The sequence below is a fragment of the Pipra filicauda genome, unplaced genomic scaffold (assembly GCF_003945595.2).
Source record: "Pipra filicauda isolate LSUMZ 115617 unplaced genomic scaffold, ASM394559v2 scaffold6_size6359152_pilon, whole genome shotgun sequence".
Classification (NCBI taxonomy): domain Eukaryota; kingdom Metazoa; phylum Chordata; class Aves; order Passeriformes; family Pipridae; genus Pipra; species Pipra filicauda.
The window spans coordinates 5,538,411-5,551,749 of NW_024104865.1; the positions used below are offsets into that span (position 1 = coordinate 5,538,411).

Sequence of the window (13,339 nt, forward strand, 5' to 3'; positions counted from 1 at the left end):
ATAGTATTTAATAGTAACCTTAATAATATGATTAGAAGGACGCTTACGAATCACTGTTTGCAATAGTTTAATGACAAGCTGAAAATAATTTGTTATGGTGCTTTTTTAATGCCAGTGGGGTTTTAATTTTGTATTAAAAAAAAATAATTAGCAATTTTTGTTAGATTTTATTCTAGGGAAAGATAGGAAAGGCATCCCATATTCAGATGCTTTTTTTGGCATTTTGTCAACAACAACAAAAAGTCTGGTTTTAAAATAGAGCAGCAGTAGTTTCCTGTTCTTATAGATTTGCTTTTGTGCACTCAGTTGTTGGCTGTATTGCACCTAGCTGATCTAGTGAGAGATTTAATTGTCTATAAATGTGTATGCTTCAAAGGCTACTAAACCTGCTAGGAGTGTTTATACAAGTGTGCTTTTTACACTTTTTTTTTGGCGGAAATGTCCTCCAAAAGGGTGGTGGAGGGTAATGACTTTGTGATGCCCTGGGAGGACACAGCTGCTGGTGTAGCACAGAGAACTCAGGAGGAGAAAGCCTGAAATTCCCCCTAATCCCACAAGTGAAAGACAAATCTTACCCCTTGCAATCAAACAAGAATAAAATCTTACAAATGTAGATGATGTGGTAGAGTAACCTGAGGACAAGATTTGGATCTTACTGAAAGTGTTTAAAGAAATGAGATTAAAAAAGATAGTGATTGTATTTTGTTCTGTAAGGGAACCCCAAGCCAGCACATTTATTAAGCCACTTCGAAATGGTATTAAATCTGTATCTTCCATGCCATGAATTGTCATGAGATAGGAAGAGTGAAGCATTAATAAAAATAACTTTCCTGACAGTTCAGTCCCACACTATAGCAAGAGAATATATATGTATATATGTAATTTAAATGTTATCTATCACAATATAAATATGTATAACATTTCAAAATGTCAGACGAATGCCACTCAGATGAACAACTTTGCTGACATTAGTTAGCAGCATAACCATTTTATAAAAAGCAGCTGACATCAGCTGGTGTGCAAAATGTAAATGTAGGCCTGAGTGCAGGGAGCAAGCAAGCGAGCTTACTTCTGGGGGACCTCACTAACTTTGGCTGTCACGGAATAACAGGTGTAAAAGGACAAACCACAATAAACTTTGTAGTAGCAGGAAAGTATTTTCATTGCTTGAAAAAAAAAATAAAATTCAAACTTTGTCATCACATTAAAAACATTACATGAGAAGTAATAAACATATTTACACTTCTGTTTTGATTATAAATATACATTATATACAAAATAATGTTATAAAACGTAGAAAGTTCAGTGCTTCTGATTTTCTTTAAATTACTGAAATACTAGTCTTCAAAATAAACTACAAACAGACAAACTAAAACCCATATTATTGATTTCTGAAGGTCATCTTCAAAGTGGTCCTACGTGGTCAGAGCAGAAGGTCAGTAGTGGACAATATGAAGGGGTCTTGTCTGCACAGTTCAAGGGAGTAGATGGGCTAGTCCAACAACAGGCTTCACAAGGGCAGGAATATCACTGTCTGAGAGATAGCACAGTCCAGGTTTCTTTGAAGAGATGGTGTTTCTCCCTCCTCATTCTGCCCCGTGCCATGGTCTCGTTCACTAGTGTCACAGCACTTTCCACTGGAGTGTCCGGTAGTATTGTGGTAAATATGTATATAAGAAAAGAGCTTCTGCACACCTCTGGTTTCCAGGGACAGGCTTCCCCTTTTCCATGTAGCAGTGGGTGGGTATGAGAGAAACAGGATGAGCCTAGAACCTTCTGACTCTAATCTCCACCTGTCTTGGCAGAGGGCATCTCAGTGGGTGCTTCGCTACTGGGCATTTAGAACTGGGACAAAGGACAGGAGTTGGAGTTTTGCAACCAGATGGAGAAATGGGGGGGGGGGGGGGGGGGGGTTGGTTGTGTCACTCTGCTGCTGCTTCTTCAGAAAGTAACAGCTGCGATTCTGAGACTATTTGCAGTAAAATGTGGCACCTAATTCAGAAACACAACATAAACCCCCAAATTCGTGTCAAAATAAGGCAGAGGGGGAGAGAACGAGGAAGGAGGAGAAGTAATGTCTATTCACAATCACTGGTAGTGCAAAGGGCATGAAAACAGCTGAGACAGCTCAGCACATAAAGGTTCTAGGAGCTGATTGATTTTAAACGCATTTGTAAGGCTTTATATAGAGCTAGGATCACGTCTCCTCCTCATCAATGAGGAAGAGGCAGTACACATTCCTTATCACAACTTCACAAAAATCATGTCCCACAGAGTGGCTTGAGTCAATCAGTTCTCCAAAGCATCACCAAATGAGATGACATGTAAATTCAGCATTCTTCTTTTCTTCCTCCTCTTGCTTCTTACGCCGTCTCCAGTACATGCAGCAGGAGAGAAGAGATGCAAACAGAAGTGTAGCAGAAAGTATCAGCCACTCCTGCCGAGTACGGTTCAGGTAACTGCAGGAAGAGCAGTCCAGTGTCTGTTTGGGTTTGTTAGATTCTCTTGACACATTTTAGGCACTTTTATACCCAGAAAAAAATGGAGACCTCGTTTATATTGTATCCATTATCTGCATAGCAATATGACTTGCTTCGCACCTTCCATGGCAACATCTGTGACTGTTATGTGCCTCCTCATCTACCAGCACCTCCCATAATCAGAGTTCTGGAAAGCCAGGGGTCTGTCCATGAGGAAATGGCCTCAGCATCTTTTAAAACACCAACTTTTTTAACCTCTCTCTTCCCTCTGCCTCCCCTTTTCTAAAGCCAATGAGATTTCTGGTATCAAATTTCAAACAAGGGCAGTAAGAACAAAAAGGTGTATTGCATCTTTCAGGAAATTCACAGTCTGTCCAGTTCACCCAGTTCCATCCTCCGCCTGAGAGCAGCAAGTTGCATGTAATTAAAAACAGTCCAATCCAGTTCTGAATTGTAAACAATGCAGCAGGAACATCCATCTACTGGCATTACCAAATCTGAGGTGCAAATGGACCGATCTTCAGTCTTATACCTGTCAGGATATAAAATAACACCAGGAATGAATGAGAAGGAATCACAGCATACAGAGTAGTACAGAACTAATACACTGTAATTCTTGTATGTCAAACCAAAGCAGTTTAAATCAGACATTACTGAAGTTTAACTCTCAGTGGTCAATGTTTTCAGCTGGGTCCAGAGACAAAGAATCACCAGCACAAAAAAAAAAATAGTCGTCTGATGAGTGACCTCTCTACCTGGACCGAGGGGAAGAATGCTTACATATATGGGCGCTTGATATTAGGGCTCTGTAAAAAGTACATGGTATAGTTAAATAGCTTGTGTTTAGAAGCGTTAAGCCTGAAAGACGTGGAGAGAAGTTTCAGAGGCTGTCACTCTGAAAATAAAAACACTTTCTGGAGATGCCTGACGTAAATTTAGGAGCCTGGCTTCAGTCAGAAAGATCTTTAAAGGAAGATATAGTATTTAGGTCAATTAATGGGAATGAAGCATCTAGCTGTCATTTGTATCTTTGAAAATACTTTCACTTAGTCTTAAACTTTTAATATTGTCGGTTGACTTGTGTTCCAGCTTCCTTTCAAGGGGAAATCTGATATCCACACTGGAAAGGGAGACAGAATCCTGCAGATCTGACTTCACAGATCACTGCTGTATGGCACAGCAAGCTTCTCTTTCCTACGGTCTGAAACTAGTTCCAAAGAAGGCTACACTGAAGAAAGCAGGTATTGGTAAACGCCAAATCGTCATTAACTTCCACTGAGACTTTTTCCAAAGGGTCTTTAATTCTTCAGGAACTAGTTGGTTCCTTACTAGCTTCTTAAAGTCTTGAAAGTTCAGTGTTAGCCCTTACTTCTTTTTGTGCATCCAACGTTTTAATATAACATAAAGATCTAGATGTGTTTATCAATAACAGCATTAACTTCTGTTAGAGAATATTTAGCTGGAGCTTAAATACTGAGAGATTGAAATTACCTCATTACAGACTTCCTAAATGGCTGTTATGCCTATCCACTAATACATTCAGCTACCTTCCATCTTCTGCTGGAAATCTATATCTTTGCCTGTTTCCACAGACCACAGATTTTCCATTGTAGTTACAAGAAAAAGCATGGCTTTACATCAGTGGGCCTAAGAACGATTATTATTTTCATTTTTTCTGACCACCTACTTAAGAAGAACCAATCGTACAATGTGCTGAATTTTTATGGGCTGATGTTCTGTGTTTTCATCTACCACTGACTTATCTAAGCTCAAAATCACTGGTTCAGTAAAATCAGAGATGCTAATTTCTTTATTTTCCCTTATGCATGCTCTGTGTGGGCCACAGAAGATGAGATGTGAATGTTGGGAACATCATGATCCCTGGAAATAGAGTAACTTTCTCAGATACAATACTAGAGAATAATTTACCCCTTTACTTTGTAAATTTATGCCTGTCCACCTCTGTACTTACTTACCTCTGTGGCTATGATGCACTCATTCCTTTCTTCTGTTATCACAAAGACAGACTGGTACATTGAATCCCTTGGAGAGCATATCGCCGATATCCTGCATTCTGGTTTTTCACTAAGGCAGGGCAGAGAGAAAACAATGTTAGCTGACTAGTAACAAGCCTGACTCTCAAAATCTACCATGAATATGGAGTGGTGGAATGAGATAGCCATGAAGGTGTGGGAGGGAAGTGCAGAGGATCAAATTTCACACTTTCTGTATGCTGTCAGGACATTACACTAGAGACATGGAAGTAAGGAACAGTTACTGTCTTCCTATGCTTCTGCCATGTCCAACCTAACAGAGTTCCTCAGAGCCCTCAGGGTAACAGCCACATGCAGATTCTAGATAAGAACTTCAGTACATGAATCAGAAGACTGATAAGCCAGTGAATACTAGCCCTTTTCTCCTTTTGAAAAGGAGTTATTATTTTAACTCTATCATTCTTCTTGGTAAGCAGATCATCTTGCCTTCTTATTTTTAATCACTATATGCCTTAACTGTTCTTCTTCCAAGATCTATTGAGGAAGGAAAGACACTCCTTAATTTCACCACTGACCTAGCCACTCCCGGTCCATTTACAGTATCCATACTAGCAGCACCTTGCACAAACACTCCATTTAACTGACAGCTAAGGATATCCCTTGGCTGTGACACACATAATCCAGTATGAAGATTCCTGGTTTTACTCTTGTTTTGTGTATCATCTGCTTGGGGTTTCTCTTTCCCCCTATTCTCATTTGCTCCTACACTGGTATGAAGAGGAGTGGCTTTAAGAAAGAGTAGAAGAAAGACTGTATTCTCACCTGTGTAGTCGGAGAGGAGACTTCTCTCCTAAACACTTTTCACTTTTGTAATATTTATCTTCCGGTGTCCCTCTACTCGTCAGGTCTTTTACCAGGTTGTAGTCCAGTTTATGATTCTTGGGTTTGTAGTTTGATTTCTCCAGCCCACAGTCCACTTCAAGGTCTTTATTTTTATTGGTGTTTTTGAGCTGGGAAGCTGGAATGAGATTGTCCTTCTGGAAGTCAGAAAGGTTGTTCATTGTCTCCAACTCCTGCTCTGGGTGCATCCTCATCTGCCTGATGACCATTGCTATCATGCAGAACAGTATGAGCAAAGCCACCAGACCCACCCCCATAGATATAGCAATCCAGGGGACTGGTTTAGGAGGAAGTGTAACGGGCACTGAATAAACTGGCAATTCGCAGCGGTTGCCCATGAAGCCAGAAGGACAGTAGCAGACAAAGTTGGCACTATAAAGTCCACTGTAGCATGTCCCTCCATTCTCACACGGCCCAGAAGCACATTCATCTCTGGTTTTGATGTCACAGTTCCTGCCACTGTAGCCTGGCAAACATGTGCAGGTGTAATCGTTGATCAGGTCATGACAAGTTCCCCCATTGGAACATGGGTTTCTGGCACAATCATTGATGTTTATCTCACATTTCTGACCAGAGAAACCAGCCCGACAACGACACACACGAATCTGCCCAAGGTAAAAGCAACTACCATCTGAGGAAAAAAGCAGAAAATAAAAATTAGTCTGCAATGGACTTCATTTGGAAATCTAAACCTCTTCTTGGTCAGCATTTTATACTACCTCAAGAAGAGGGAAGTTATTTTATAAAACAACTGCACATCTAAAAGTCCATTCTATTTTCTCTAATTGTATCATGATGCCTTAAAATTATGCCCCTTCTAAATATGTAATAATTTAGTTCTGCCCTCTTCCCTATCACATGATAAACCTTGTGCATTGTTTTGTTGCATAGAAAATGCCAGTGAAAGCCTCCACCCCCCCAACCAACAAGAGACTAAAATTAGGGTAAATGTGGAATACAGTGGGGGAGAGGGACTAATGTACTAGAGGAAGAGTAGAGGTCAGATTGGATTTCTATCACTTCTGCACTGAAAAGCACAAATGAGTCAAGGACGTAAGATTTTTTGATAAAAAGACTCACCATTTGCACAGGGGTTGCTTGTGCACCTGTCTACTTTTTTTTCACAATTTGACCCTGTGAAGCCGAAAGGGCAAACGCAACTGTAGCTGGCCCCTTGTTCTTTTTCCAAGCATGTGCCACCATTAAAGCACGGAGAATCTATACATGTCAAAGCGCTGTGCTCACAGTGGGTGCCATAGTAGCCAGGGGGGCACAGGCAGCGATAACCATTCTCCATATCCTGTAAAACACAACGTTACGCCACTGTTATTTAATGACACCAAATGATAGCTGCTTGCATGCTCATTTTTGGTTGGCAGCAAGTGCTGTTCAGTCCCTTCTCATGCACAGCCTGATGTGGCAAAAGTGACATTTGGAAAGTAAACAACTGCAGGCTGGACTGTGAGGGTTGGAGCTGTGAATCATCTGTACTCAGCGTACAGGAGTAATCATGCAGCTACACACGCAGAGCAGATGTAGTTGTAGGGAGCCTACAGGCAGCTAGACAAAAACACTGCTAACACCACTACTGTCTAATGGGATCCCTGAGGTCCTCCTAGAGCAGAATGGTATGTGTTGTTGACATACGCAGCTGTCATCAGGCCATTTATCCTCAGCCTGAGAGCCCTTTTTTATTTTACAGAGGTTTAAGTTGCTTTGGCTTGGGTAAGTCCCACCACTTAGATCATAACTAAACTGTTTCTTCATTCAAGTACTGTATGTCCAAGGCCTTGGGAGAAGGGAGGTGGGGTCTTGTGCCATTAGCTTTAATCTAAACATGCAACAGATTACATTTGATATCTATAATCAATCAGTCTTTACCATTCCATCATTGGTAAAGAATCTATCATTGACTGGGTCTGAAAACATGCTGAAATACTAAGCCGCAGGAATCTAAAAGTGCGGGATCCTATTTCACAGAAAGTTTCAGGTGCTTGCCCCCATATTGTCTGACACTACCCTCCCATAGCAAAAAGCAGAAGTTTTCTTTTATTTGCTACTAACATACAGAGTTAGTGCATTTCTCTATGAACTGTGGTTTGAGAAGCTTATTTTTAACAGATCTGCTCTCTCACCAACCTTGGATCTTGCCAAGTTCTCATAATGGCTGCCACAGAAACCTAAGGATCAGTTGACTAGTTCTAATCTAGATGATACATCTCCTCCTGTAACAGACTTCCTCCCGTGACACCTCTCGGAAAGGGTTCAGTATGATAGTTGTGAGCGTCAGTAATGAACCTGTGTCCTATCAAATTCCCATTATGTTGTTACAGAACCATTTCTGAAAAGGTACACTGGGGTTTGCTTCACATAAAGACTTTACATTTAAAATGCCCCTACCGTGCAACTACCGCCATTCCTACAGGGATTGCTGTCACACTCGCTGATCTCATGTTCACAGTCAACACCAGTGAAGCCAGGCTTGCATGCACAAGTGTAGCTGCCCTGGCCAGTGTTCATGCAAGTTGCTCCGTTTTTGCATGGTCTGTGGTGAGTGCAGTAGTTCAGATCTGCAAAGATACCAGGAGTTAGAGAACACAGCTTTGACAGCTGAGAAAAGATACACAAAAAACCCGCACCGTAGTCAACAAAAGAGACACAATTTCCAATAAAGCATATAATTTTGCTATCAACAGGAATACTGGAGATTATTATCCAGGTTATTATCAGTAATAATCAGATGTCTCAGATTATCAGTGATTTTAGATATTTCTCCATATCCATCACTGTAACACGTGAGCTCTGAATTTTGAGAGAGCTGGCAAAAATTTAACTTTCCTAGTGCTTTGCTATACCCTCTCTCTTTTGTGGACTTAAAACCATTAGCTGCAATGGGATTTAGGTGCCAAATTGGAAAAGTTACTTCATAAGTGTGTGTTCTCTGGAAGATATGCCACAGCACTATAGATAATTTGTGTATAACATGTCGCATACTAAAACAGTGAGCCCCGCCTTTAAAAGGTGTGTGCACTGATGCACATTCTGGAGAGGCACAGAGGGAAAAAAAAAAAAAGATGTTTTGGCTTGGAGATTTAAACAAACACTAGAAAACTTTTATTGTTTATTTATCATATTTTCCTTTTATGGATGTTAGTACATTAAACTGTCAAATGCCCTGCCAAGCTCGACAGTTTTCTTTTTTTTTCCTCCTTTAAATTTGAGACAGAGGTTAAGCACAAAAGTTCATAGGACATAAGTAGAAAAACTTTATTATCTCTATAAATACCATAGAGTAATTGGAAGACAACTGGTTAATAAATAACTACAAGCAGAAAAAAAATCTGCAACTTTACTTTTCCTGCTTAATTCAGACTTTGCCATCTTAATCCTATAACTGTCCTGAAAACACTTAGCCTGCTTTGAGCACTTAATGATCTCAGTGCCAGCAGTGCATATATGGCCTTGAGGACATGACTGCTCAGCTGGCTATGGTTCAGTGATTCAGTGGGTTGAATAGGTGGAAGTGGTCTGGTGTACCTTAAAATGGAACCTGTACTTTTCATTCTTGCTTATATGATTTTTCTCTCATGCTCCAGACTTATCACATGAGTTAACTTCCTTGTATGCAAAATAAGGAAGGCCCAAATGATGGTGTTTACTGCTGCTAGAAACTGTTTAGTAAATTTTTACAGTTGTACAGGGAATAAGTTAAACTTAGCCTGAGCAGGCAGAAAACTCGCCTGTTCAACACTCATCCAGATTGTTAGGTATTTTTCCAAGACAAAGACTTCTTTTGCAAGAGAAAAACTGCACCTACCAAAAAGGTTTCCTTATTTTCAAACAAAATTACTACAACTACAAGAATTGTATCTGAGGCAGCAGTGGCACAAAATGATGCCTATGAACGTGTACCTTGTGGAAATTTAATTCTAGATCCAATGGGTCAGATTCCTTAGTACAGTGCTGACGAGTACCCAGTCCAGATATGTAAGTGCAACCTTCAGAACTAACCTTGATCACAGAAGAGGCCACCCCATCCTTCATCACATATGCACTGCCATTGTGTTTTACAAGTCCCGTGACGGCAGCCTATATGGGGTATGCATTCATCACAGTAGCGGCCTTGCCAACCAGGACGGCAGCTAGAAGAAAAGTCAAATTAAAACATTAATGACATGGAGAAGAGTTTAAGTTTCTATTGCAAGGAGACATTTTAACTGATGTTCACATTGCAATTGCCATCTACTCACATGCACTCTCCAGGCTTGTTGCAATATCCATTCTGTTCAGTACATCCGGCCAGACAGATGGCTGGAAAGAGAACATAAAAAAGCATAAATGTTTAGGTAAATACACATGGCACTGCAGAACACACTTCTAAAGGATAAATGCCAGCTTTAAAGAAACATTTTGAAAAAACAGTTTTGCACTTTCAAAGCTTTGTTTCAAAACTTCTTGGTACGGGGAGTTCTGGAGCAGGAGGAAGTGAACGAGGAGAGCCAACACTTGACAAATTGTCCTTTAGTTTTTCTGTTTATGCAACAAACATGAACTCTTGCAAGAAAAGGAGCAAGAGAAGGCGGCTTTGGCTAGTGCTAGTGAAAGACTGAGTAAACCCAACGGGATCCTGAGCTCAGAGTAAAGATTCCCGCTATTACACCACAACACCTGCCTCATATACTCTGGCAGCAGGAATGGTGGAAGCATGTGTGTGAGCAAGCTGCTAGCCTTTTACCTTGGAATACTGCTATTTAGGGCTATCAGCCAAGACTGCCTTCCCTGCTAGCTCGCTCTTTGCTGTTAAGGCTCGCAGAGGTGCAGCACAGACTTGGTGGTTGCAGCCAAAGAGGGCAAAGTCCTCAGCGCACAACTTTGTCTCTCCAGGCAGGGAGTGGAGAGGTAGGCGTGAAAACACGTCCCGGGAGATGGGAGGCCTCTGTGAGCTTTCCAGCCCCGCCGGACGCCCGCGGTGCTGCCCGTCCCGTCCCGCCCCGCTCCCCGCGGTGGGTACTCACGGTCGGTGCAGTACTCGCCGGCCCAGCCGGGCAGGCAGGCCAGGCTGCCGTCCGCCGCGCACACGTAGTGCCCGAACCGGTCGTCGCGGCGCTTGCAGAGGCGGGAGCAGCTCTCGCCGTAGTAGTTCTCGCTGCAGACCACGCGGTAGGAGTAGCGCAGCTGGGTCAGTGGGCCCTGGTGCACGTCCTGCGACCAGTCCTCGCCCACCGACAGCGACCGCTGGATCGACACCTGGCTGATGAGCCACTCCTCCGGGGGCGGCAGGGAGCCTGCGGGAGAGCGGGTGCGGGTCAGTGACTGCGGCCGCCTGCAGTGTCCCGCGCCGCGGAGACCGCCCCGAACCACCCCGCCGCTCCCGGGGTACTCCGCTCGCACGTGTATATATATATATATATATATATATATATATATTCATACATTCATATACAAAGGCACGCGTGTGGCTATGAATGCATGGAAGGGTACGAAAAGGTGGGCACCGAGGTGTGCAAACCCCAGCCGAGGGGGCTCAGCCGAGGGGCCTGTGAAAGCGAGGGCTGCTGTGAAATATCCTTTTCCTCTCCGCTCAGAAAAACATCCCAAAGCCATTATTCCTTTCCAAAGGGCGGAATTCGAGCAAGGTGTAAAATACAGGAAAAGGCGGCCGGGGCTCGCTGGCAAGCTCCCGGCTTTCTCACCGCAGCCCGCCTCGCTTTCCCACGCCAAAAATAAACCGGAGGAAACGCAATTGTGTTGGAGATTAGGCTGGGGCAGAATCAAAGCGGCCCCTGATGGATATCGTTGGGGGACCGGCTCCTGATGGTGGGATAAAGCCAGCCGTGGAGTTATAGTATAAACAGCTGAGCCGGGGGGGGCGTTTCGGGATTGGGGGGGGGGACGGGCACTCGGGACGGGGCCCAGCGGTGCTCCCGCCGCGCGAGCTCCCCCTGCCGGCGGCGCGCGGCAATATTCACCTTCCGGCAGGTAGTTGGCAGGCGCGTGCCAGGCCTGGATGATCAGGGAGAAGGTTCCCTGCGGGAAAGAAACCAGCGTCAGCCCCGCACCCCACCGCACCCCCGCACCCCACCCCCGCCCTGCCCCGCATTTGTGGGGTCCCGCATTTATGCTCTCTCCCCACGACTACACGCTTCCCTCCTTTAGACCACGGATACACATCCCCACCTTCAACCTACCCCCACGCCCCCAGCCCCTTGACTTATTTCACTTAATAACATTGATTATCCCAAGTGCTTCTGGTCTGGATGAGTTTTTTCATCGCTCATTTTTTCCCCTCTTTTTTTTTTTTTTTTTTTTTTTTAAAGGAAGTTCTGGAAGTAAGTCTAAAGGCGAAAGTAGTTTGTTTACATTACAGGTTATGAGCGCGCCGCGGTTAGCCTGCTCTTGCCACCCTCCTGCCCCACCATCGCAATCGGGTTTAAAGCAGAATCTCACCGGCCACGTGAAGTTAAAGGGCAGCTTAATGGGGCTGTCAAATCTCTCTGTATCCTTGATGCTGAAGGAGTTTATTCCCAGAACCGGGGTGATGATGCTGCCGAATGTGCAGGAACCCGGGGAGACCACTGCCTGAAAATGCTTCAAACAAACGCGAAAGAAGGTCCTGCAGTGGGGGGAGCAGGGCTTCCCGCTGGCCAGAGACCCGTGGCTATTCACGAATTCGTGCAGCTCCAGCTGGAAGACGCCAGAGCCGGACACCCTCTGCACAAAGGGGAGACACACAAAACAGCCAAATCAGACCTTACCCGGCTTTGCCATGCAAACTTGCTTTCATCACCCACTTTACATTTCGCGAACCCTTTTTTTTTTTCGATGTGCTATTACCTGCTGCAAAATCGTTAACAGAAACGTCAAGCCAAAGATGCGCAAGGCTGTCATCCTTGTGTTATTCGAGGTTTCAGTTCTTAGTGGGTTAAGTTTTCCTTCTGTATTCCTCAAATGGTCCAAGCAAGTGCTTTCTCGGTCGAGGGAGAAAAGAGAGGCGTCACGGCGATTCTCCTGGAGCAACCTGCTTTTCAAAATATTCCCCGAGCGCGAGCAGAAATCGGAAGATAAAATCCAGGTGTCGATCCGTTCCCTTCTGGGAATTAATCCTGCAGCCAGCCGCCGACCTCTGATCGCTGTCGTCGCCTTTATAAACTCCAGAGTCGGGTGGGTTTGGTGAGAGACGCGGAGGGGAGTGCTTAGTGTGGAACCGCTCCTCCTTTAACCGGTGCTAACAGCGCTCAGTAAATGGAAAACTTGCTTGGCTTCGAGCTGTTTATATAGTTGCCTCGCATCCTCACAAGCTCATTATGTAAACTGTCAGTCAGACTCACGGGCGATCCCTCCCCTTTTCCATCTTTCCCTTCTGGAAAAAAGAACCAAATGTTGCGGAGAGCCCTCATATCCCGAATTAATACCCTGCTGCTGCTGCCGCCGCCGCCGCCGCCGCTGCCGCGCTGCCCGCCGAGGAGCCGAGCTGATTACGAACAAGCCGAGCATCTGTTGAGATATTTACGGCGCTCACACTGGGAGAAAGAGTTCCCTCGAAAATCAGACGCCTCTCCACAGGGCAGCTCTCTACGGCGGCCGAACAATAGAGAATGAAATGTTTTAAAACCACGCTTGTTAGTTAGTTAGTTAGTTTGTTTGTTGCCCCCATCTCCACGCGTGTCCCCCTCCCCCGGACGTTCCTCGGGGCGGCGGGACGGGGCGGCGCGGCTCCCTGCAGCCGCGGCCGGGCCGGCAGGCAGGAGCTGCCCTGCCCGCCGAGGGCTGGCCCCGGCTAGAAAGCAAAAGTAAAACGGTGCTTGCCAGGCAGGCGGGCACCGGCACGGCCTCGCCGCCGCCCCCGGGGCGCAGCTCCCGGCTCCGAGGGCGCCCGTGCCGCAGGCCGGCCCGGCCTCATTCCTGACACCGGATAACGGAGCCTACCGAGGAAGGGGGCGAGCGGGACGAGTGACGGCAGGGAGG

At 44.9% G+C, this 13,339-nt stretch overlaps 1 protein-coding gene across 2 annotated transcripts; it reads right to left on the reverse strand.

Moving 5' to 3' along the window:
• Window positions 1–1,149: 1,149 nt before the first annotated feature.
• On the reverse strand, window positions 1,150–12,734 carry DLL4 (delta like canonical Notch ligand 4). 2 transcript variants are annotated; one of them, XM_027750224.2, is made up of 11 exons: window positions 12,209–12,734; window positions 11,822–12,085; window positions 11,344–11,401; window positions 10,390–10,659; window positions 9,625–9,685; window positions 9,386–9,516; window positions 7,775–7,944; window positions 6,455–6,674; window positions 5,297–6,005; window positions 4,457–4,565; window positions 1,150–3,012 (listed from the first exon to the last, which is right to left on the reverse strand). In XM_027750224.2, exons 1-11 carry the CDS (start codon window positions 12,260–12,262, stop codon window positions 3,007–3,009), a joined length of 2,052 nt encoding a protein of 683 aa, XP_027606025.2. In that variant the 5' UTR covers window positions 12,263–12,734; the 3' UTR covers window positions 1,150–3,006. The 2 variants fall into 2 exon arrangements, with proteins under 2 accessions (XP_027606025.2, XP_027606024.2); XM_027750223.2 differs by lacking the exon at window positions 1,150–3,012 and having other exon boundaries at window positions 4,427–4,565.
• Between the last annotated feature and the right edge of the window lie 605 nt (window positions 12,735–13,339).